The sequence below is a fragment of the Symphalangus syndactylus genome, chromosome 17 (genome assembly GCF_028878055.3).
Source record: "Symphalangus syndactylus isolate Jambi chromosome 17, NHGRI_mSymSyn1-v2.1_pri, whole genome shotgun sequence".
In the NCBI taxonomy this organism is placed as follows: domain Eukaryota; kingdom Metazoa; phylum Chordata; class Mammalia; order Primates; family Hylobatidae; genus Symphalangus; species Symphalangus syndactylus.
In genome coordinates, this window is record NC_072439.2 from 21,231,908 (window position 1) to 21,257,472 (window position 25,565).

The 25,565-nt window shown below is 45.2% G+C and overlaps 1 protein-coding gene across 2 annotated transcripts; it reads right to left on the bottom strand.

Moving 5' to 3' along the window:
- Positions 1 to 24,120, bottom strand: CYP2B6 (cytochrome P450 family 2 subfamily B member 6). Of its 2 annotated transcripts, XR_010116559.1 has the most exons (10): positions 23,926 to 24,096; positions 12,424 to 12,586; positions 12,141 to 12,290; positions 9,527 to 9,687; positions 9,008 to 9,184; positions 8,278 to 8,419; positions 5,964 to 6,151; positions 5,631 to 5,772; positions 876 to 1,774; positions 1 to 749 (listed from the first exon to the last, which is right to left on the bottom strand). XR_010116559.1 is itself a non-coding variant. In XM_055251078.1 (9 exons), the coding sequence occupies exons 1-9, from the start codon at positions 24,094 to 24,096 to the stop codon at positions 1,593 to 1,595; spliced, it is 1,476 nt and encodes a 491-aa protein (XP_055107053.1). In that variant the 5' UTR covers positions 24,097 to 24,120; the 3' UTR covers positions 1 to 1,592. The 2 variants fall into 2 exon arrangements, 1 of the variants encoding a protein (XP_055107053.1); XM_055251078.1 differs by having other exon boundaries at positions 1 to 1,774; positions 23,926 to 24,120.
- Between the last annotated feature and the right edge of the window lie 1,445 nt (positions 24,121 to 25,565).

Sequence of the window (25,565 nt, forward strand, 5' to 3'; positions counted from 1 at the left end):
TTGACGTGGGGAGGTCAGGCTTTAGAGATGTTTATTTAATTCTCAGCAGATTTGAAGGAACATATCAAGGAATCCAAAGCACCAGTGCAGAATCCCACAACTCAGGGAACCTGGGCCAAGGAGGCTTTTTGATAGAGGGAAGCAGAAGGAAGAGGCAGCTGGGAATGAGGATGGGGGAAGACTACAGCAGTGTGTGACTGTGGTCTACAACAGGCACGAACCTCAAAAATAGCATTCAACGTGAAAGCAACCAGACACAAAAGATCACATATTACGCCTGTAATATCAGCACTTTGGGACACTGAGACGGGTGGATCACCTGAGGCCAGGAACTCATGACCAGCCTGGCCAACATGTCCCTACTAAAAATACAAGAAAATTAGCCAGGCATGGTAGCACATGCCTGTAATCCCAGCTACTTGGGAGCTGAGGCAGGAGAATCTCTTGAACTTGGAAGGCGGAGGTTGCAGTGAACCAAAATCGCACCACAGCACTCCAGCCTGGGAGACAGAGCAAGGCTTAGTTTCCAAAAAAAAAAAAAAAAAAGTCAAATATTGTGTGATTCTGTTTATAGGAAATATTCAGAACTGGTAAGTCCATAGGGACAAAAACCAGATTATCAGGGGCTGAGATGAAAAGGGGAATGGGGTATGGGGAGCGACAGCTTGAGAGGTATGGGTATTGTTGGGGGAGATAATGAAAATATTTGGAACTAGGAGAATCACCTGACATCAGGAGTTCGAGACCACCTAAAAATACAAAATTTAGCCTGGCATGGTGGCAGGGGCCTGTGATCCCAGCTACTCCAGAGGCTGAGGCAGGAGAATCTCTTGAACCCAGGATGTGGAGGCTACAGTGGGCCAAGATGGCGCCACTGAACTCCAGCCTGGGTGACAGAGCGAGCCTCCATCCCAAAAAGAAAGAAAATGTTTGGAACTAGATGGTGGTGGTTGTACAGCTTTGTAAATGAACCACATGCCACAAAATTGTACACTTTAAAATGGCGAATTTTATGTTATGTGAATTTCATCTTAATTTTTAAAATTATATATATATATATGGCCGGGCACGGTGACTCACGCCTGTAATCCCAGCACTTTGGGAGGCCGAGGAGGGCGGATCACTTGAGTTCAGGAGTTCAAGACCAGCCTGGCCAACACGGTGAAACCCTGTCTCTACTAAAAATACAAAAATTAGCTGGGCACGGTAGTGCATGCCTGTAATCTCAGCTACTAGGGAGGCTGAGGCAGGAAAATTGCTTGAACCCCGGGGGTGGAGGTTGCAGTGAGCCGAGATCATGCCACTGCACTCCAGCCTGCGCAACAGAGTGAGACTCCGTCTCAAAAAAAAATATATATATATATATACACACACACATATATACAAAATTTTGTATATTATAATTTTCAATAATCTCACTCCTCCACTCACTTGTAATGTGATCTCAGACAACTGGTGCCATGGAGGGGAAGGAAGCTGGCTTGCAGCAGGTCTCTTAGAGGCAGGAAGTTGCGGGGAGTCAGAACCATTGTCTACAGAGGCGGGGACACTGAATGACCCTGGAATCCTTTGACCCCCTTCCCTCAGCCCCTTCAGCGGGGCAGGAAGCGGATGTGGTATGTTGGGGGTATTTTGCCCACACCACACTCCTGGGGTGTCAGGTCAATGTCTTCAGGAGCCATGGGGCTGGCCACGGAGAAGTTCTGGAGGATGGTGGTGAAGAAGAGGAACAATTCGGCACGGGCGATGCCTTCACCAAGACAAATCCGCTTCCCTGTGGGCACAGAAGGTCACCAGCATGGGCACAGGGCAGGTGCATACTCTTCGCTCTGCCATGTCCCTAAGCCCAGACACTTATGTCCATTGCAACAGATTTGCATAAGACTGGCCTTTAACCTACAATTCAGGGTGGACTTTTAGGAAGCTGCTCTGAAACCAGGTGCAAATCTTTGAGTGGATGTGCCATGTTCATTTCTCTCTCTCTGTCTCTCTCTCTCTTCTTTCTTTTTTTTTTTTTTGAGATGGAGTCTCTCTCTGGACTGTGCTCCAGGCTGGAGCACAGTGGCGCCATCTCGGCTCACCGCAACCTCCGCCTCCCAGGGGGTTCAAATGATTCTCATGGCTCACTCTCCCAAGTAGCTGGGATTACAGACACCTACCACCACGCCTGGCTACTTTCTTGTATGTTTAGTAGAGATGGGGTTTCACCATGTTGGCCAGGCTGGTCTTGAACTCCTGACCTCAGGTAATCCACCCACCTTGGCCTCCCAAAGTGCTGGGATTACAGGCGTGAGCCACCATGCCCGGTGCCATATTCATTTTTCTAGTAGAGAGTTTGTAGCTTCTGTTAGAGTTCCAAAGGGTTTGGTGACCCCCCAAAGAGTATAATGACCCACTTCTGGTTGTGTGTGTGTGTGTGTGCATGTGCCTCTACATGTGTGAGTGTGAGCACATTTATGACAACATTCTTAGTGTCTTCACTTCTCATATGGGGAGAATGACACCTCTCTCAAAGGGCTCTTGTGAGGTTAAAGGAGACAATTGTAAAAATTCTTAGAATAGCACTTGGCTTGTGCTAAGGAGCCTTAAGGTTTGGTTATCGCCTTGTGTTTGTTTCTGGGGGTATGTGTGGGGTATGTGTTTCTGGCCATGTGTCTGTGTCTGTGTCTCTAGGCTGTCTTCTAGTCTCAGCCTGAGATCCACCGGCTTCAAGAGCTCAGGGGATAAAAAACCCAAATTGTATATAAATTGTGAATGGGACTGATGCATATGAGACAGGGAGGGTCTATGGCTTCCACCGATTCTCAGAGGTGCAAGGAACCCCCAGTAGGTTCTAAACCACAGATTTGGAGAAAAATGAGAACAAAGGGAGCTGGAAAAAGCTGAGGCAGAGATAAAGGGAGCCTTTCCCTTCACTTCAGTGTTTCATAATCTGCAAACCTTGGAAAGTCCATGTCAAGTGTGAGTTTTCAGGCATTCCCTATGCCTGTCAAGTTGTTGGACAAGTGTGTCTGCATGGAGGTGTCTGGAAAGGGGTACATGTCCCTTTGGCACATCCAGAAGGTGGGTGACATGAGCTTAGAAACAGGCAGGTCTCTGCGCTGGTTCTTCTGTAACTCTTTGTGTGACCTAACGTTTTCCACAACAGCCTGAGGCTTGTTATCTCCCTCCCATCATGCCCTCCCCATCTCTGGGGCAGTCTGTTTGGACACCTTTCGAATTTCTTTGGCTGCGGTACCCTTTTGGCTTGGGTTATACCTTTCCTTCTGCCCCTGGCAGCCCTACCCCTGTCTTTTTCTCTGTCTATACCTGTCAGACACTGTGTCTCTTCTTTTCCTTTCCTTTTTTTTTTGGCTTTCTTCCATCTTGCTTAACTTCCTATCTCCGTCTATTTGAATCTGAGTCCTCACCAATCTCTGTTTCTCTCTCCTTCTTTCTTTTCATCTCCCTCTAAAGAGACCTTATTTGTCTTGTTCATTCTTTCTTCCTCTCTTCTTATGTCACTCTCTCTTTTTCCTATCTCTTATTCTGTTTCTCTCCTTTCCCTCCTTCTTTCTCCCCTCCTCCTTCCTTTTCTTCCTCTCTCTCCTCTTATTGCCCCTCCTCCTCCTTCTCCTTATGTGGCTCTCTCTCTGTGTTTCTTTCTCTCTTCCTCTCCGTGTACTGTCTGATGTTCACCTGCTGTCTGTCTTTCTGCCACTGTCTCCCCATCTCTATCCTTCGAGGTGTTCCCTCTTTGTCCCTAACTTTGTTTCTCGGCCTCATTATCTTTGTTAATTATCTGTCTCAGTCCTTATTTCCCTACATCTCTGCCTGTCTTAAAACAAAACAGCAGGCCGGTCGCAGTGGCTCATGCCTGTAATCCTGGGACTTGGAGAGACCGAGGCGGGCATATCACAAGGTCAGAAGATCAGGGCCATCCTGGCTAACACGGTGAAACCCTGTCTCTACTAAAAATAAAAAAAATTAGCCAGGCAGCATGGCACACGCCCGTAGTTCTAGGTACTCGGGAGGTTGAGGCAGGAGAATCACCTGACCCTGGGAGGCAGAGGTTGCAGTGAGCTGAGATTGTGACACTGCACTCCAGCCTGGGCAACATAGGAAGACTCCGTCTGAAGAAGGGAAAAAAAAAGAAGCTTAAGATAGCAAAATTGAGAGAAGACATTGATCCTCAAGCCATCACCCCATGTGTTCCTCGCTGTCATTGAAGATAAAATGTGGAAGGAGGTCACTGTACTGCACAAAACCAGGGGCTGGGCCAGGACCCTGGATCACTGAAGTCACTGATGAAACTCAAGACTGGGGATTTGTTTCTGGGGCCTTTCATGGATGGCGCACGTTAAATTAAATTAAATTTGGCCTAAAGCGGCCTCCCTGCATAACAAACTGTAACGTAACTCAACATGTAAACAAACTGCAATGTAACTTGAGAGTATATTCTTGTAACAAGTAACCTTGGACAATCAGAGCAGCCAAGCTTCAGCCAATCGCAGGCTGCAAGCTGCCCAGACATGCTCAGATAAGGCAAACACAGAGCTGTAACCAATCAGGCTGTTTCTGTACCTCAGTTCCTTTCCCTGTGGATAAATAGTGCCTGACCACATTGCTGGGTGGAGCTCTCTGAACCTTTCCTGGTTCCATGTGCTGCCCAATTCATGAATTGTTTCTTTGCTCAAATAGACTCTGCTAAGTTTAATTTGCCTAAAGTTTTTCTCTTAACTAGCCAAAGAGTGGAGGAGGAGAACTGGGACAAGTCAGAGCACGTCAAGACCTTCTTCACCTCCCCAGTGCTAGAGCATAAATCCAAACTCCTCCCACAGCCTTCAAGGTCCTGCCCAGCTGAGCCCTTTGTCTTATTCCCTTCTGCAATCTACTCCCAAGGCTCACTGGACTTCCTATAGGTTCTCAATGGTACCATCACATTTCCACCTTTGGCCTTTGCCCTTGCTGTTTCCTTTGCCTGAAACACACTTTGCAATGGTTGATTGACGCTCACCCATGAACATGTTAGCTTGGAAGCCATTTCCTGTGGTAAGCTTTTCCTTACTGACACACCACAAGATTAGCTAGTATTCCCTATTTTGTGCTCCCAAAGCTCCCTTTAGAGCACTTATCACAATTATGTCTAATTATAATAATAATTGCCCTTGTGAGCATGTCCTTTGTGCCAGGCAGTCCTAAGCATGTTGCAGACATTCATTTATTTCATGAGATGATTATTTTATTATTATTTGATGAATGCCCATCTTCCCTGCTGGACTTTAAATTTCCTGGGGCAGGAACCCTATCTCTGTGTGACTTGTTTGATGCATTATCTTCAGCCCCCAGTACAGCACTGGGCTTACGGTAGTGCTCAACAGATTTTTTTCTTTTTAAGAAAATGAATTCACTGAGGTTTAGAGATGTTAAAATACTTGCCCAAGGTCCTGCTTGCCCAGATGTGCCTTTGGGAATGTAATCTTTCTCAAGCCTCCTTACAGGTTTGTAGTGAAGATGGAACAGGATAAGGCAGGTGAAGCAATCGGAATATATTAAGTACTCAATTAATAAGGACCTCTCATTGTTTTTCTCGAGTTGAGGTTAGTACTTGCCCTCTGGTGTCTGGGAAAGATACTGTGGGTCCAGCTTACCTAAGGAGAAGGGGATAAAGGCTTCATTCTTTTTCAGTGCCCCATTGGCATCCAGAAAGTGGTCAGGATTGAAGGCGTCTGGTTTTTCAAAGTAGTGTGGGTCATGGAGAGCAGTGCTCAGGATGAGAAATACTTCCGTGTCCTGAGGGAGGATCACAAGATCAAAAGATATTGGCATTCCCTGCCCACCCTCCGCACACACCCCACAAAAAAGAAATACAAAAAACAAAAACAACGGGACTCAATTAAGAAGCTAACAAAAGGTTGAGTTTAGGGATTAAGAGAATCCAGGATGCCCACACAGGAGGGATATGGGGGTCCAGCCAGTCTTACCTTGGGGATGATGTACCCTCGGAAGCTGGTGTGTTGGGTGACAATGTGGGGCACACCCATGGGGAGAAGGTCGGCAAATCTCTGAATCTCATGGATGACTGCCTCTGTGTATGGCATTTTGGCTCGGTCCTGAAGCTCTGGAGGGCGATGCGGGCCAATCACCTGTTCAATCTCCCTGTAGACTCTCTCTGAACAGAAAAGAAGACCAATGAACCTCATTTTAAAGAGGCATTTAAGGCCAGGCATGGTGGCTCACGCCTGTAATCCCAGCAATTCCTTGAGGTCAGGAGTTCAAGATGAGCCTGGCCAACATGGCAAAATCCTGTCTCTGCTAAAAATACAAAAAATTAGCTGGGTGTGGTGGTGCCCACGTGTATTCCTAGCTACTCAGGAGGCTGAGGCAGGAGAATCACTTGAACCCAGGAGGTGGAGATTGCAGTGAGCCGAGATCGTGCCACTGCACTCTAGCCTGGGTGACAGAGCAAGACTCCATCTCAAAAGAAAAAAAAAATTTTTTTAAAAGAGACCTTTCAGCAGGGACACTACTTTCTATTGACCAAAGAAAAACCTATAGTAAAGGATTAGATCCTTGATACCCCTCAAAGTAATCAGCATGGGGTGAGGGGAGGAGGGAGGAAGCAACAAGAATTCTCACTGTTTTAAATCTAATGAATATTATGGATCCTCTTCCCACATGCACAGGTACACACACACACATGCACACACACAACACGATTTTGCATGGAATTTCAGATTAAGAACTCCAGCCTGCAAACCTCTCAAAACACCCTCTCTAAGATGAGTAGAAAATGAACTAATATTTATTGCGTTTATAATATAAGTGAGACACTATTCTTGGTCCTCAGGTATATAACAGTGTAATAGAACAATAGATGAATCCATGAAGAACTGGATAGATAAATAAACACATCAATCAATCAGTCAATAGATCAATTTATGGATGGAAAGATTGATAAATAAATGAACAAACCAATAAATGGATGTGTATATTTACTTATCAATTAATAGATTGATTAATTAATCACTAATGAATGTCCTTAGACAAAGAAATCAATGAACCCAATTAATGAATAATCACATGAATGGCTAGATTTATGGAAGAGCAAGTGAATAAGTAAATTAGTGAAGTATGAGCAAATAAAGGAGTAAATGAAAGGCTGGATTGAATGATAAATAGATCAGAGGTGAATAAACGAGTGAATTATTGTGATAAATGAAGGAAAGCATGGATGGATTAAGGGTGAATTGAAAGGTTGACTGATGGAAGGATAAGAGTGGAACCTAGTTCATAGAAGGATGGATGAATGCATGAATGAATGAATGAATGAATGAGCCAATGAATCAATGACAAATAGTCCATCAACATATCACTGTTTCAAAGGATCAACTTGTGGATCAAGTAATTCAAATAAATCAATGACAGTATATGTCCTTAGATGAATCATAAATGAAAGAATCAGTAATTATACATTCTTTAATTAATGAATTAAAGAATGAATAGATGAAAAGATAAGTGGATGGATTGATTTTTAAGTGATGGCACAGAAAGTCAAATATTGCACGTTCTCACTCATAAGTGAGTGCTACAAAATGTGTACACATGGACACAGAGAGAGGAATGATAGACAGTGAAGACTCAGAAGAGTGAGGGAGCAGAAGGGGGATGAATGATGAGAAATTACTTAATGGGTACAGTGTACACTGTTCAGGTGATAAATACCCTAACAGCCCAAACTTGACCACTACAAAACCTATGCATGTAACAAAACTGCACATGTACCCCCTAAATTTGTACATCATGAGGTCAGGAGATCGAGACCATCTTGGCTAACACGGTGAAACCCCATCTCTACTAAAAATACAAAAAATTAGCTGGGTGTGGTGGCAGGCAACTGTATTTCCAGCTACTCGGGAAGCTGAGGCAGGAGAATGGCGTGAACCCTGGAAGCAAAGCTTGCAGTGAGCCGAGAGCATGCCACTGCACTCCAGCCTGGGTGACAGAGAGAGACTCTGTCTCAAAAAAGACAAAAAAAAAAAAAAAAACCAAAAAAACAAACAAACAAAAACCTTAGAACAAAATATCCTTAAGTGATGGAAGAAAACAGTGGGAGAACGCATGGACAGATTCTTCATGCGTCCATGTATCCAACAGAATTGGCTTGGTTGGAATCTAGCCCAGAGCCTACAGTGCTCCCGGAATAGGAAGCCAGAATCCCCTCTCTCATCCAGGTGGTACCCATAGCCCCATTTATGCAGCCCAGAAGACTCCCTTGACTGGCTGTCCCCGGCCCACCTGCGACATGAGGGTATTTGAGCATGAGCAGGAAGCCGTAGCGGAGAGTGGTGCTGGTGGTCTCAGTGCCAGCAAAGAAGAGCGAGAGCGTGTTGAGGATGAGGTTCTTGTGGCTGAATTCACTGTGTGGGTTGGATTTCTCCTGCGTCCACAGTAGGGAAGGAAGGGGAGGGTCAGGGGAGGCTGTAGCCTTGCTGTGCACACGCCCATCTCCCTGGCTGCCCTCCGTTTGCCTAAAGGTCTTTGACACTATCTGGCCCAGTTTGCTTTTCTCTGTCCTCTACATGTCCAGCTGCATATCTCTAACTCGTCTCTCTCAGCCTCTCTTTACTCTGCTGGTTCTGTTTTTATCTCTCTCCACATCTCTTTGATGTGTTTCTCTCTTTTTGTCTCCCAGTCTCTTTCTGCCTCTGTGAGTTTTTTCTCTTGTTGCTGTATTTTTGTCCCTTGCCCCGAATTCCTTCCTCAGCCAGTCTTCTCTCTCTCTCTCTCTCTGTCCTTCATTCTGTCTCCCCACCTCCCCTCTCTCTCCATCTCAGTTCCTCCTCCCTATTTTCTCCTTCCTTTCACCTCATCTTTCTTTCCTTCCTCATCTGTTCTCCTCCCTTTCCCTATTCTCCCCTCCCTAGTCTTTCTTCTTCCCTCCCCTTCTTCCTCTTCCCTACCTTTTCTCATCTCTCCATCTTGCCCTCCCTCCCCTCTCTTCCTTTTTTCCTCTCCCAGACCCCACTTTTTCCATGTGGAGCAGGTAGGTGTCAATGAGGTCCTTGGGGGCGCTGGGATCCAGGGTTTCACGGTGCTTCTCCACACTGTGGCCAACGTAAGCATCGATTTCCTGCAGGTTTTTGTAGACTTGCCTGTGTGCCCCAGGAAAGTATTTCAAGAAGCCAGAGAAGAGCTCAAACAGCTGCAAGAAAGAAGGGGTGGTGAGGTTTGCCTAGGGCTGAGCTAGTAGGTCACAGGGAGAGAGCCCCACCTGGGCCCCAATCCCTCCATGGGAACCCCACTTCCCCACTCCCCTCTGTCTCTGAACCCCTCACTCACTGACTCTATGTCTCCTTTGATCTATCTCACATTTACCTCTTTCTGCATCTTCCTCCCTCATCCTTCTGTCTTTTTCTTGGCCTCTGCCCCATCTCCCTGTCTCTCTCCTTTCTATCTCTCTTAGTCTCTGTCTCACCTCCTTTTCTCGTGTGCTGTGGATGTTCACCTCACCCCCACCCTCCCTCTCCTTCTCCCTCTCCCTGACCTGGCCGAATACAGAGCTGACAAGTGAAAAAGTCTGGTAGAACAAGTTCAGCATCTTCAGGAACTCTTGATCTTGGTAATGGAATCGTTTTCCGAAGACAATGGAGCAGATGATGTTGGCGGTAATGGACTGGAAGAGGAAGGTGGGGTCCACGAGGGCTCCTAGGAAGAAGCAGCAGGTCAAGTACACAGACTGAAGTGCCTGGGGAACATCAGGCTGTCGCCCTCTGTGTGTGATTGTCTGCCATCAGCCAGTAATGGTGAACATGAGAATAACCATAACAGCTAATTATGTACCAGCACTTCACACGTAATTCCACTGAACTCTCACTACAACAATGTGAGGCAGATGCAATTTGATTATTAGCTCCAATTTATAGATGGGCAGACAGAGTGGTTGAGTAATTTGACCAAAGTTGCACAGCTACTCATTACTGAGGCCGGGATTTAGACCCAGGCAACCCAGCTATCGAGTCCATGAAGCCGGTTCTCACTCTGCACCTCCTCTCAGGCCCCACCTCTGACTCTGGGAGTGAATACAGTTAAATCCCAGGGGTAGGGGCTGGGCAGAGTAGGTGTTTAATCAATTGCTTGTATAAATTAAAAAGCCCTGGGTGGGCACAGGGGTCCATACCTCTAAACCCAGCACTTTGGGAGCCTGAGGCAAAAGGATCAGGAATTCAAGACCAGCCTGGGCAACATAAGGAGACCCTGTCTCTACAAAAAAAAATAAAAAATGTAGCCAGACATGGTGGCACATGCCTGTAGTCCCAGTTGAAATAGTCCAGGGGGCTGAAGTGGGAGGATCACTTGGGCCCAGGAGTTGGAGGCTGCAGTGAGCTATGATCATGCCACTGCACTCCAGCCTGGGTACAGAGTGAGACCCCGTCTCTAATTTAAAACAAATAAAAAACCATCTTTCCACCCCTACTTATTGCTCCCCCTTAATCTCTTCTTTCCACATCTAGGGCTCTCCAGTCATCTGGGCATTATTCTGCACTTTTTAAGTGATACCTGTATACACCAGGCTCAGCACTGGCCCGAGCGGGAGGGAGGGTGGTCTGTGAGCACCCAAGAACGTCAGGTTAGTGCAGCCTCTCTCTGGGCCTCACTTGCCTGTCTTCTCTCATTCCTCTGCAGACCTTTTCCTGAGCCTTGTCTGTCTGTCTCTCTAATTTTCTCTGCCTCAATTTCTCTTTGCCTTTGTTTCTTTCTGTCTCTGTGTGTGTATATTTGTCTCCTCCCTGTCTTTTTTTTATTATTATTATTATTATTTTTGGAGACGGAGTCTCACTCTATCATGCAGGCTGGAGTGCAGTCGTGTGATCTTAGCTCACGGCAACCTCCATTTCCCAGGCTCAATCGAGTCTTCTGTCTCAGCCTCCTGAGTAGCTGGGATTAAAGGCACATGCTAACAAGCCTGGCTAATTTTTGTACTTTTAGCAGAGATGGGGTTTCACCATGTTGGTCAGGCTGGTCTTGAACTGCTGGCCTCAAAAGATCCACCAGCCTCAGCCTCCCAAAGTGCTGGGATTACAGGCATGAGCCCCGTACCCAACCTATATCTGTTTGTTTTGGTCCCTCCGTCTGTCTCTTTCCTCCTGCCTGTGTCACTGTTTCTTCCTGTCCTTCTCTTCAGTCTTCTTGTCCCTGTTTCCCTATAGCTCCTGGGTCTCTACCTCCACACACAGCCTCTGCATTTACGTCCCGGAGTCTCTTGAGAAATTTTGATAAGAGAGATGGTAAACACCTGGCATGAATGAGATGGAGGTGCTAGCCAGAGACCCTTCACCTACATGTCCCACAGACACCAAGTTATGGAGAACTCAAAAATAACCTAGTGATTCTTTGATGACCCCTCCAGCTGCACCCGGGCAGAACACCCCACCTGGCCTGTCTGCTCACTGCCAGCTCATCAGCACTTCACCCAGGGCAAGGAAAACACAGTTCATTATTTGTTAAATGTCTGTAGTTTTTTTCTTTTACATAACTTCTGTTTCTGACTTTGACAGACACAATTGATCCATGAAATTATACGTCTTTGAGGGTTTGTTTGTTTGTTTGTTTGAGACAGGATCTTGCTCTGTTGTCCAGGCTGGAGTGCAGTGGCACCATCACAGCTCACTGCAGCCTCAACCTCCTGGGCTCAAGTGATCCTGTAGTCCCACCTTAGCCTCCTGAGTAGCTGGGACTACAGGCACACACCACCATGCCTGGCTCATTTCTTTTCTATATTGTGTAGAGACAGGATCTCATTATGTTGCCCAGGCTGTTCTCCAGCTCTTGGCCTCAAGCAATCCTCCTGCCTGAGCTTCCCAAAGTACTGGGATTACAGGCGAGAGTCATCACATCCAGCCTCTTTGAGTAACTCTTGGACATTATACACCTGGCATCTCTCTCTTTCCCTGGCTCTCTGTGTTTCCCTCCTGCCCATCCCTGTCCCTCTCTATTCCCCTGTCTCTCTCCCTCTCTGTCCCTATCCCTCTGTCTGATGGTGTCTCCAGTTTCGTCTGTCTCTGTCTCTGCCCATGTATACCTCTCTGTCTTTCTATTCCCGTGCCTGCATCTCTCAGTGTTCCATTGCCTTTCTTTCCTATTCATCCCCCAGGACTCACCCTTGGATTTCCGAAGCTCCTCTATCAGACACTGAGCCTCCTCCTGAATCCGCTCCTCCACACTCCGCTTTCCCATCCCGAAGTCCCTCATGGTGGTCACAGAGAATCGCCGAAGCACCTTCCAGCGGTTTCCATTGGCAAAGATCACACCTGGGGTGCAGGGGAGGTGTGGGTTTGTTGGAGAGGAAGTTGGAAGAAGGCTCTGAGTCCTTCTTCCCCCCATATACTCCCTTCCCTGATGCACCCCCCACCCGCCCCTTTGCAGTGCCTCTGAGGCCCTCACCATATCCGCGGAAGAATGGGTCGACCATGGCGATTTTTCCCCGGCCAGAGAAGGCCTCAGCCTTGTCCACCAGAGCCTCCCGTATGGCCTCTACTCCACACAGCATGACCACAGGCCTCGGTCCCAGGTGTACCGTGAAGACGTCCCCATATTTCTCTCGGAACTGCCAATCACATCCACACCAGGGGTGGCTGTTAGTCAGCATACACTTCATTTGTAAAACCATCAAAATACTTACATACCAGATTGGTAATTAGCCCCTCCCCAACATCCGCCTCCCCAGGTTGCCCTTTCCCCTGCCAGGACCCAGCAATTAAGGGTTAATAGTTAACGGTGTCCAAGGGAGAGAATACAGTCATGGATTCTTAGTTTCTCTTTCTGGTTGGGCCAGTAAAGCCCCTTCCTCATCCTTCTTTTCTGTGTATCACTGGAGACAGAAACTGAAAACCATGGCTTCAGGCTGCTAAAAAGCTAAAACAAAACAAAACAGAACAACAACAACAAGATAAGGTGGGTTGGACAAGCTTAGGTTAATCGGTGGCCCAGCCAGGGTCTGCTCTGATTGCCTTGTGCCCTAAACAGTAAAGATGGTTGATAAAATACGATTAATATCACCCCCACCCCATACTTCTTATGATCTGTGGTTTTGCTTTTTGCAGTTTCAGTTACCTGCAGCTAACCGCAGTCCAAAAATATTAAATGGAAAATTCCAGAAATAAGCAATTCGTAAGTTTTAAGTTGTGCATCATTCTGAGTAGAATGATGATGTCTTTCACCATCCACTCTGTCCCACTCCGGACATGAATCATCCTTTGTCCACCATGTCTGCACTGTGTATACCACCCCCCCATATAATGTGATTGTACAGGAAAAAAAAGAGTGTGCATAGGGTTCAGTATTATGTGGGGTTTCAGGCATCCACTGGGGGTCTCAGAACATATCTCCAGTGGATCAGGTGGGATAACTGTGCAGCCACTTGGGGAACTGCTGGGCAGTATTTCCTGAAGCTGAACAAATGGGTACCCAGGAAACCAGCCACTTCACTCCCAGGTACATGCCCAGCAAAAATGTGTGTGTTCACCAAAAAATGAACAAAATATTCACAGAAGCTTTCTTAATAAAATGCTCATCAACATAGATATAGACAAACAGTGAGGGTTCTCACAATAGAATACTATACAGCAACGAAAAAGAACAAACTACAGCTACACAGGATAACGTGGCTGAAACTCACAGGCATAATGTTGAGTGGAAGCACCTAGGCACAAAAGAGTCCATGCATCATAATTTTACGTGTATGAAGTTCAAACACAGGGCCAGGCGTGGTGACTCACATCTGTAATCCCAGCACTTTGGGAGGCTGAGATGGGCTGATCATGAGGTCAGGAGTTTGAGTCCAGCCTGACCAACATGGTGAAACCCCATCTCCACTAAAAATACAAAAATTAGCCAGGTGTGGTGGCTCTCGCCTGTAGTCCCAGCTACTCGGGAGGCTGAGACAAGAGAATTGCTTGAGCCCGGGGAGGCGGAAATTGCAGTGAGCCGAGATCGTGCCACTGTACTCCAGCCTGGGCAACAGAGCAAAATTCAATCTCACAAACAAACAAAAACAAAAAAGAAGTTCATACACAGATAAAATCAACCCATGATCAAGATGGTAGGCGGATAGTGTCTAGAAAAGAACAGGGTGCGGGGTTTCAGGGTATTCTTGCTACTTGGCCTGCGTGTCAATGACATGAGTACGTTCAGTTTGTGAAAATTCATTGACGTGTGCGCTTTTTACAGTGATGTTCAACTTCAATAGAAACTTGACATAAAAGTCATAAAATTTGTTAAGTTTACTTACAAATGCCCTGCATTGATCTCTGCAAAGCCCCTTCACTGGACTTCTGGACTACATGGCTTAGTCCACTTAACAATTGTTTCACTGCCCACAAGCCAAGGTAACCCCACTAAAATGTAAAATAATTAATATCCATATGCTCACCAAGGCCTACAATACTCCCACTTTGCTGAGAATAAGATCTGAAGTCTCCACTGATGGTTCACATGGTCCTACGTGACGTGGCCCTATTACCGCTCTGACTTCTCCTCCCACTCATTCCTCCATGTTGTCTGATATTTTTCCTGTTTCAGGATTCTTGCAGCCACCCCTGCCTCCTTCTAGTGCCTTCCACCTGAATCTTTCATTGTCCCTGCTCAGAAAAAAAACAAGACAGTCTTCCCCTAACCACTCAATCAATGTATTTCTCATCACTTTCTGAAATATCCCCCTGCTTTAGTTTAACCGTAGCCCTTGCCCACCTAACATTTCCTTATCTGTTTATTTTTTGCTTATCTGTCTCCACCAATGGAATGTCCATAAGCACAGTGACCTCATATGTCTTGTCCAAGATGCCACATCATCAGTTCCTAGAATATTTCCTGGTACATAGAAAGTGCCCAGTGAATTGTTATTGGATTCGTGAATAAATGAATGAGTGGATCAAGGTAGTTGCCATTTAATGAGCACTTATTCACTTATTTTATACTAGCTGTATGCAATATCCCATTTAATCCTCACAACCACCTTAGGGGCACACATTCTCATTGTCATGATCTTAATTGACAGAAGAGAAAACTGTGACTTAATGCGTAAGAGTTGAATCTGAGACATGAGCCCACGTCCCTCTGACTCCAAAAGGAATCTGGACGCTTAATTGGGAAATGGAGAAGCAACAGCGCCACCTTCCTCAGCCTTGACACACACTTGCTCATGCCCTCCCTCTTTCCCCCACCCCCAAGAGATGCAATCATAATAGATGGTGGTGAATACCTAGAGGATCCTTGGAAGGTTTATGAAAGAATTTTAGGGAGTGTGTGAAGCCTCACAACTTTATGCAAACATGTACGTGCCTATTTGGAAAAGAGGGGGCCACAGCTTTAATCAAACTCTCAGAGAATTTCATAATCCACAAATTGTTTAGCAGCTTTAGTCTAGGAGGGCTTTGGAGGCAGACCTCCTGCTGAAGCTCAGCTTCCCCTTTTGCCAGTGGTGTGCCACTGGACAAGTGCTTTCCCCAGGCTGAGCATCACTGTCACTACTTTTTTTTGTTTGTTTGTCTTTGTTTGTTGTTTTTGAGATGGAGTTTCACTTTTGTTGCCCAAGATGGAGCGCAATGATGCAATCTCGGCTCAGGGCAACATCCGCCTCCCGGGTTCAAGCAATTCTCCCGCCTCAGCCTCCTGAGCAGCTGGGATTACAGACATGTGCCACCATGCCTAGCCAGTTTTGTGTTTTTTAGTACAGACAGGGTTTCTCCATGTTAGTCAGGTTGGTCTCGAACTCCCGACCTCAGTTGATCCACCCGCTTCAGCCTCCCAAAGTGCTGAGATTACAGGCATGGGCTGCCACGCCTGGCCACCATCCCTAATTCTAAGATGAGGGTAGCACCTCATCTTGTCCACAGGTAGTTGTAAATGACACCTGGAAAATCCCATGACAACACAGATAATTCCCAGACACATTACTCTAGTGAGAAAACTAAGTCCATTGATTCACACGATTGTGTGATACTCTTGTCACACATGGAAAATGATGAAAAGAAAACAATAGGCACTTGGGACCTTCACCTATGTGATGTACCTCTATTTGGTGGGGGGGGGATCCCCAGATCAGCGACCCCCCTACTGAGGGCCAGGCAGCACTTTGCAGGCCCTGGCTGACTGCCAGTTCTGCTGAGTCAGGCTTGGAGCTTTCACTCACTGACTCCTTCATTTGTACCTGGACACATATTTACTAAATGCCTGTTGTGTGCCAGGCACTATGTTCAGCTCTGTGGTGAGTCCTCACAGGCCTTCCTTGTCTGAAAGTGTGAGGGAGAGCTCAGCCACAGGATCGCAGGTAAATGCAGCATTGTCAAGGACATCGGCTCAGTAAGGAGGGGCAGCTGGTGTATGAGAGCCTATGGTGGGGACCTGGGGGTCAGAAAGTCTTCTCAAGGGAGCTGCTGCCTTCCTGGATAGCTAAGGAACCCCAATAATGAGGAATGGAGACTGTTCTTGCACTGACATTAACCAAGATGACCCACCCACATCCTCAAACAACAACAACAACAACAAAACAAACTATTTGCCCCAAGTCCTCCCTGTGAGAAAATGGAAATCTTTGCTGCAATAAAGGAAGGGAGAGGGTCAAACATGGCTATTCAAAACTTATCCCAACGCTTTGGGAGGTTGAAGCAGGAGGATTGCTTGAGGCCAGGAGTTCGAGACCAGCCTAGGCAACATAGTGAGACCGTCCCCCAAACACATCTCTACAAAAATAAATAGTGGGGCATGGTGGCTTATACCTGTAGTCCCAGCTACTCTGGAGGCTAAGGTGGGAGAATCTCCTGAGCCCAGAAGTTCAAGGCTGCAGTGAGCTATGACTGTGCCATTGCCCTCCAGCCTGGGTAACAAAGTGAGACCCTGTCTCCAAAACAATTAAAATGAAAAAATTCTTTAATATCATTCCTGACAAGCCTCCACTTTCTATGAACTAATAAGGTAGCCACAAAGATCCTTTTGGAAACTCATTTTAGGCAAATACAAATGTCATCGACAGTTTTGCTTGTTTCAGAATTTGTAAAGGATTGGGATATTCAATGACCATACCAGCTTTCATAAAGAAAGTGGGCAATGGGATACCAAGAGCTTGAAGGAACAGCAAATTCTGTTAACGGAGGCATGATTTGTGCCCAGATAGCATCTGCAGAGCTTGGGAAAAAACCCTTAAAGAGAAGGTTCAGTGAATTGTGTAGGATGTCTTTGACCAGAATTTAAACCTATACACACTTTCCTAAATGTTATCACTCCTCACATTGCAGATGATTTTTTTTTTAAGAGACAGGGTCTTGCTCTGTTGCCCAGGTGGAGTGCAGTGACGTGATCATAGCTCACTGCAGCCTCAAACTACAAGGCTCAAGTCATCCTCCTGCCTCAGTCTCCCAAGTAGCTGGGATTACAGGCACATGCCACCATGCCTGGCTACATTTTTTAAAGTTTTTTGTAGAGACAGGGTCTTGTTTGGTTGCCCAGGCTGGTTTCAAACTCCTGGCTTCAAGCGATCCTCCCACCTCAGCCTCCCAAAGTGTTGGGATTACAGGTATAAGCCACCAAGTCTTTGAGTGTTGCCCAGTGGGGTCCTGAGCCACCCAAACAACATCTTACCTAATTATAAGACTCCTTGGCTCCCTCCATGTCATTCCCCTGAAAAATCTAAATGTTCCATAATTTGAGAGTCTGTGACCAATTACTTTGTATCTTCCAGGTAAAGTGACAGTGTGTAACTAATAACCAAAGACCACATGTTTTGACTAACTGTCTAAGGTAAATATATATTTATGACAATTATCACATTCATCATTTGTATGTCCATGTATTCTGTCTAAGGAAATAATTTAAGAATTCATAGTAATATTGGCATATACATTGTGTACTTGGTATCATTAAAAAGACCATTGGTCAGAAATAAAAAAAACTCTATTGATAGTAAAAAGATAACAAGCCTAAGATTCAGGAGTATGGTCAACATGGGAGGGGGAAGGGGAAGAGGAGCTGGAAGGTATTGTCAGTGTTCTAATTCTCCCATTGGAAAGTGGGTTGATTGATTAGTAATAATAAGTAGATAATTAATCATAAAATCATGCATGGTAATCAGTGATAAGCCAGGTAAATACTGAGCAAGTGTCAGTTGCCAGTATAGGGCATTATGTGTACTGTTGATAAGCACGCCCTACCCACACTCCTTTCCTGCTCTTCCTCTCTCCTCCACTCTCCTGGCACTGACATGGGCTAGTCTGCTCTCTCTCATTGGCACAGCAAAATCTATTTGATTCGTGCCACCACCTCTTTTACCTCATTCTTTCAGTGGCAGGCAGGTACCCAAGGATGTAACAGAGGATGGCGGAGAAGAGTGAAATTCTACACCTGCGGCTCATACCCAGACACCTCTTCAAGCCCATTCACCCCTCCAAGGACAGTGCCCCCATGCAGTGCCAATTCAGAGACAGGGTCTCAATCTGTTACCCAGGCTGGAGTGCAATGGCACCATCAAATTACCTATGATAACCTATTTAATGAACCAGTGTTATGTACCTGAATTAGAGAAGCACAAATTGCTACTTATGGTATTAAAATTTGAACTTAAGAGTCTGTAATTCCAGTGTGAAGCATGCACTCATGGAGACACTGAATGGCCTCCTGGTCCTTCCTGAGTTCTTAAAATTTCCATTACTAAAAGCTCTGCATTCCGTGACTCATCATAGAAGAGAGAAAATGATCCAAACTACGAAAACATATTGACGAGGTGACTGTTCTAAGATTGCTAAGTGGTTTATAACTAATATTTGGTTTATCAAATCCATAATTCTAGTAAGACAACAAAAACCTCAAGTGATACATTTCTGGCACTTGGTAGATCATTTGAACACTTGAAGATGGAGTTAATTCAACTGCCACCTTCATTGCATGTTTTCTGGTTGTATTAAAGCGTTTCTATGCACAAAGATCAATCAATGCCATAACAGTAGATAAAAGGTTATTAGAAAATGTATTTCCTTACTGGGCATTCCTGGAGAACTCTCCAGTGATAGAGGTACTTGTTTCATTAGACAAGTGGTAAAACAGTTAAAGAAGGTATTGAAGAAGGAATTAATGAAATCAACTATAACCTAATAATAGTAGTAATAGAAATTTTAAAATCCTCTTAAGGTTGCTGCAAAGTATGGCTGCATCTTACATTCAAGTTAAAAGAGAATATTAACAGCCTGTCTTCTCTCTGTGGACGGTGGACCTTATCTATACTCCCCAACTCCACATTCTTCAAAGTTTATTACAGGCCCAGTGAGTTACTACACAGCTGCAGGGTCACAGGACCGATAAGGTTAGGTTGCAAGACATGTCTTTCTCAAGATGTAAGAAATGTTATTTAACTGCTTTGTTTCTCACTTCCGAAACTGGCTTTCTGCCTCATGTAGTTCCCACCTTAATATGTTTAAAAGTAGAAAAAGCCCTTTGTTCGGGGCTCAGACTTTCTGGATGTACGTCTGGCTGAACCGGTGATCACCTTAATTTAATAAACTCTCCTGAACCTTTTTCAGTCTCTCCAGTCTTTGATTGTCCTGCAACAGTATTACAAACAAATATCATTAGGCAAAGCATGCTGAATTGGTTGGAGTCCCTTGGTCTAAGGTGTTATTGATTGATGGCAATCAGATCCACTCCTACTGGAAAGACATAGATAGATCTCTTGTAAAATAGTAATAGAAGGCCTATGCCTCTAATAATACAATCTCATGTATCTCCCACTCTTATAAACTCTGATATGACTCAATAATGCAAGGCTATAATACTTTATGCCAAACCATGTTTTCACCAGGTAAAATGAGTCATTGATGACACATCAGTTGATGACAACCAGACCTTTCATGATCTAGAATTTAGAGGTTGGGCCCTTTGGAAATGACACCAGAGAAACTGTCCTGGAGCTCCATTGGAAGGGACCATACCAAGTTCTTCTAAGACTGTCCTTGTACGCCATTGGAAAGGACAACGCCAAGTTCTTCTCTGTAGCAAAATGTCAGGGTCTTGGATCTTGGATCCACATCTCTCCATTGGAAAGGACCCTTCTAGACTCCTTGAACTGTATGTCTGTTGGAGACCTTAAGGCAAAGCTGACCAGGGAAGTTTTTCCCCAGAAGCAGTTGGCATCATATATGTGGACAGCTTTTCCAAGATTGTGGATCAAGATTTCTCTTCCATCGTGAAAGTGTTATCTTTTATCCTTTCTTCCCCATTTCTTGCTGTCCTAACCCTTTCCCTTTCCTTACAAGAAAATCCATAGGGCTATAATCTGTGAATAGCTTTAGCAAAGGCTTATACTCTAGCAAAACAAACAAACAAACAAAACAAAACAAAAACAAGCAGTTGTTGAGTTTGTGAGCCAATGCCCCAAAATCAGGAAATAATTTCACTGATACCAATGCGTCTTCATGTTCCCAATGAGAATCACCCAGAAACCTCAAAGGAGGAGTGGAAAGCTGGATCTTGATATTCTAGGCATCATGGCCACTTGCTTTTTTGCATTCACTAGAAATATTTGGTAATGATTGTGTTATTAGTTAGTTAATATAATATAATAACAGTATGTAATAACATACTATTAACTAGCTAATAACATAATCACTACCAAATATAGAAAATGTATATGAATGATGGCTGCAAAAGGCATATTCTGCTTCCAGGCATCCCGTATGCAAGACCTGGTGACTACCTATGTGGGTATAGGTAATTGCGTGTGTAATGTTACTGGATTAAATATGGTAAAGTGGCCAGGCATGGTGGCTTGTGCTTGTAATCCCAGCACTTTGGGAGATTGAGATGGGAGGATTGCTTGAGGACAAGAGTTCAAGATCAGCCTGGTCAACATAGCACGACCCCAACTCTATAAAAAATAAATAAATAAGTAAATACAGTAAAGTCTCTTTCCAGCTAAATGTGGTTATGCACCCTCGCAGCATGCTAGAAAAAGACCACAAAAAAGTAAGTTTCTCACCTTGTTCAGGAGCTATGCAGACTTACGTGTAAACAAATCTAACTGATCTCTGCTCTAATGCCAGTAGGTGACCCTCTTTTCCAACCCCACGAGTGCCTACCTTGAGTATCCTGAGGTTTGCTTACTCTGTTCTTTCTCCTCACTGGTCCAGAAGTTGCTATGTGGCCTAGCTCACCGCTGCTTTCCAAACTGTTTTCCTGAGCGTCTCCTAATACCTCCCGTAGTTAAAAGCCAAAACAGTCAATAACTGAAATTACTATCAACCTCAAAATTGATGAAGATAAGTTGGTTTCTGTTCAGAAAAGGTTCCAATTGGGTTCCTGGGTGCTCACTCTTGGTGGTATTTGGGTGACAGTTGTATGGAATCTGAGGCTAATTTATACATTAAGGGACATCTTGAATTTTGTAGCCAATTGAACCTCCAAGGAGTTCTGATGGGTAGAAGCCACTCTCCAAAAAGGAGATGAGAACATTTGTGGCAACGAAAACGCTTAATGGAACATCACGCAATTTTAGATCTCCTCTATGCCCATCTTGGAGGCTTGTGTATGGTGCTGAAGAAAACCAAATATTGCTCTTATCTTTCCAGTGAATTCACTAGTACAGATAATTTAAAATGTGGCTGACATGCTGTTTCTCTAGACACTGTCACCAAATACACTAAGGACATTTCTTAGGGGAAAGAAACAGATATGTGTTTACAGGTGCAGCTAACAGTTGGTTTGCAAGCATCCTGAATGGTAATGGTAAGTGATATGGTTTGGGTTTGTGTCCTCAACCAAATCTCATCTTGAATTGTAATCCCCAGGTGTGGAGGGAAGGACCTAGTAGGAGGTAACTGGATCCTGGGGGCGGTTTCCCCCATGCTGTTCTTGTGATAGTGAGTGAGTTCTCACAAGATCGGATGGTTTTATAAGAGTATCTTCCCCCTTGGCTCTCTCTCTTTTTCCTGCCACCTTGTGAATAAGGTACTTGCTTCTCCTTCACCTTCCACCATGATTGTAAGTTTCCTGCTTCTCATTCACCTTTTGCCATGAATTGTATTTTCCTGGGGCCTCCCCAGTGGAACTGTGAGTCAGTTACATTCCTTTTCTTTATAAATGATCCAGTCTCAGGTATGTCTTTATAACAGTGTGAGAATGGACTAACGCAGCAAGCCTGGCTACCCCAAGCTTTTCTACTCTTAAGGTTTCTTCCAGTGGGTCTCCAGGATACTATGATATGTGTTACCAGGCCAACTACAAATGAATGCCTCTATAAATCAAGTTATTTTATAGCAAGCTCTGATTCTTAATCACCATCATGCCCTGAACAAAATCTATGACCAATTGGACTCTAATACTATTGAACTATCTTTATTGTCTGACCTTTGAATTATTCTATTTTGATAGTTTGGTTCATGGACACACTCAAGTTAAAAGAGACTATTAACAGCCTTTCTTCTCTCTGTGGACAGTGGACCTTATCTATACCCCCAAGTCCACATTCCTCACAGTTTATTACAGGCCCAGTGACTTCATTTTCTTTGTATTACCCTCCTGAGAGCCATCATAACACTCTCCCTGTATTTTCTCAAGAGTCTTGGCCAGGTGCGGTGGCTCACACGTGTAATCCTAGCACTTTGGGAGGCCGAGGCAGGTGGATTGCTTGAGCCCAGGAGTTTGAGACCAGTCTGGGCAACATGGCAAAACCCTGTCTCTACAAAAAATACAAAAATTGGCTGGGTGTGGTGGCATGCACCTATAGTTCCAGCTACTTGGGGGGTTGAGGAAGGAGGATCACCTGAGCCTTGGGAGGTCAAGGCTGCAGTGAGACGTGACAATGCCACAGCGCTTCAGCCTGGCTGACAGAGTGAGGCCCTGTCTCAGAAAAAAAAAGGGTCTTAAATGCTCATATGCAGCCATTCTTTGTACATCCAATGGTCTCATTACAGTGGGAACAACAAAAACATGAAGAAAACATAAAGAATCACTCAACTACTTTGACGTTGTCCATTGTGAATTCCATACTGAGAGCAGACAAGTCCATTACGATGGTGACAGAAGTAATGTTGATGCCCAAGGTTTTGGTCAGTCTCAAAATTTTGAGACTGACCAAAAGGGGAGAATTGTTTAATTAAATTAAATTTGACCTAAAGCTCTCTCTGCATAGAGTGAACTGCAACCTAACTTGGGAGTATATTCTTTTTTTTTTTTTTTTTTTTGAGAAGGAGTCTAGCTCTGTCACCCAGGCTGGAGTGCAGTGGAAAGATCTTGGCTCACTGCAACCTCCGCCTCCTGGATTCAAGTGATTCTCCTTCCTCTGCCTCCTGGGTAGCTGAGATTACAGGCACGCACCACTATGCCCAGCTAATTTTTGTATTTTTAGTAGAGACAAGGTTTCACCATGTTGGCCAGGCTGGTCTCGAACTCCTGACCTCAGGTGATCCACCACCTCGGCCTCCAAAAGTGCTGGGATTACAGGCATGAGCCACTGCACCTGGCCCAAATGAATATATTCTTGTGACAAGTAGCCAAGTGTTGGCTAATCGGAGCAGCTGAGCTTTCAGTCCACACAGGCTGCAAACTGCTCAGATTGTGACCAAGTAAGGCAAGCTGTGATCTGTGGCCAATCAAGCTGTTTCTGTATGTCACCTCCTTTTTCTGCCTGTAAATACCACTTGACCATACTGCCGTGTGGTGTCTTTCCTGGTTTAGGGAGCTGTCCAATTCATGAGTCACTTCTTTGCTCAAATAAACTCTGCTAAATTTAATTTGATGTTTTTCTCCTAATAATACCACCCATCATGCTTCACTATGCTCCGTACTCACCAACCATCCCCGTGCCACCCCGACTCTCGAAGTCTGCCTCATTCTGTTTGGTGAAGGATCCCCAAGTACCAAGGCTAGAAGCAGCCCACCCTCAGACCCCATTCATCTGTGTCTTACCCTCAGAAAGGATTTGAGTAGGCCTCTTCTATCCATCTGCAGAAGGTTCCCCAAAAGGGGCAGAGGACGGGGCCCTGGTGGGAGGCGGCCATGGGTGTTAGGGTGGCGCTGAACCAGGAGTAGCAGGAGGCCTGTGAGGAGTGCAAGTAAGAGGAGGACGCTGAGTTCCATGGTCCTGGTCTGACTGCCCTGCACCCCACTGCAGCCTCCAACTGGGCCTTTTATCCTGATCCTGCCTCTCCACCCAGTTATGAAATTTCATCCATTCCCCACCTCCTTTTTTCATCATTGTCTGGGAGCATTAGCTTAGAAAAAGTTGTTAGGGAACCCAGACTTCCTGCTTGGGCAACCCAGTGACCTGATGCCTATCCCTTTACCCACTCTGTAGATATTGGCAGGGATACAGTGGTAGAGATATCAAAGTCCACATGAGCAAGTGAATGTGTGGGTGTGTGGGTATGTGTATGTCTATTTTTGTAAGCATAGGTGAGCTTGCACTTTTTTACTTAGCTTTGTCTGTTTGTCTGTGTTTGCATGCATTTGTCCATGACTGCTTGCATCCGCGTATGTGCTTATATGACTTTTATATGTAAAGGGGTGTTTGAATTTACGCAAATGTGCTGATGTATATTTCTGTGGTTGAATCTGGGGGTGCTTATGTGTGTATCCTTGCATGTGTGTGAGCTTCTTTGTATTTATGCAGTTTTATATACGAAAGTACATTTACATTTGTGTATTAGGGAGATGGTCGTAGTGCATGTTCAAAACTGAGAGGCTGGCTGGGTGCGGTGGCTCACGCCTGTAATCCCAGGACGTTGGGAAGCTGAGGTGGGCAGATCACTTGAGGTCAGGAGTTCGAGACCATCCTGGCCAACATGGCAAAACTCCATCTCTACTAAAACTACAAAAATTAGCCGGGCCTGGTGGTGGGCACCTTTAATCCCAGCTACTCGGGAGGCTGAGGCAAGAGAATCACTTGAACCTGGGAGGTGGAGGCTGCAGTGAGCCAAGATTACACCACTGCACACTAGCCTGGGTGACAGAGCAATACTCCATCTCAAAAAAAAAAAAAAAAAAAAAAAGGAGAAGCTGATGAAAATAAGGAATTATTCAATTCAATCAAATTTGGCCTACTGCCTTTGTAGCATAGCAAACTGTAACCTAGCAGTATATGAACCAATTGTGTGTATCTGTGTGTGCTGGTGTATTTGTGCTTGTGCGTTGGTGGATCTCCTAGCCCCTCTCTTTGGAAGCCTGCAGATGCTCAGAGTCTATCTCCAGTGTCCCCTCCTTCATCCACCTTTCTGTGACAGCCACAGGTGGAAGTGATTGGAGAAACAGAAGAAGGAGCAAGAGATGTAGAACTGGTGAGTCTCAGAGGAAGAGGTGGTCAGTTGGAAGGAGACAGAAACTGAGACCTGGCAGTACAGTGATCAGGTCCTCTTGGTTTCTGATCACTCTAACTAGTGCTGAGGAGTTTCTTCCCTGCCTCTGACTATCTTCACGGTGCAGGAAATTTCTCTGGCTCTATCTCTCTCTAACTTTGTGTCTCTGTTTTCCCCCTGGAGACTCTTGAGCTCCAGGTGTGTGGAAACTGGGTCCAGTTTGATTGATGTCTACTGGACTCCCGTATGTCTCTA

Coding starts and splice junctions, on each gene's coding strand:
- CYP2B6 (XM_055251078.1), bottom strand. CDS start 24,096: ATGGAACTCAGCGTCCTCCTCTTACTTGCACTCCTCACAGGCCTCCTG. Junction 12,291..12,423: donor CCCATTCTTCCGCGGATATG/GTGAGGGCCTCA, acceptor CCTGCACCCCAG/GTGTGATCTTTGCCAATGGA. Junction 9,185..9,526: donor TCAGCTCTGTATTCGGCCAG/GTCAGGGAGAGG, acceptor TCTTTCTTGCAG/CTGTTTGAGCTCTTCTCTGG.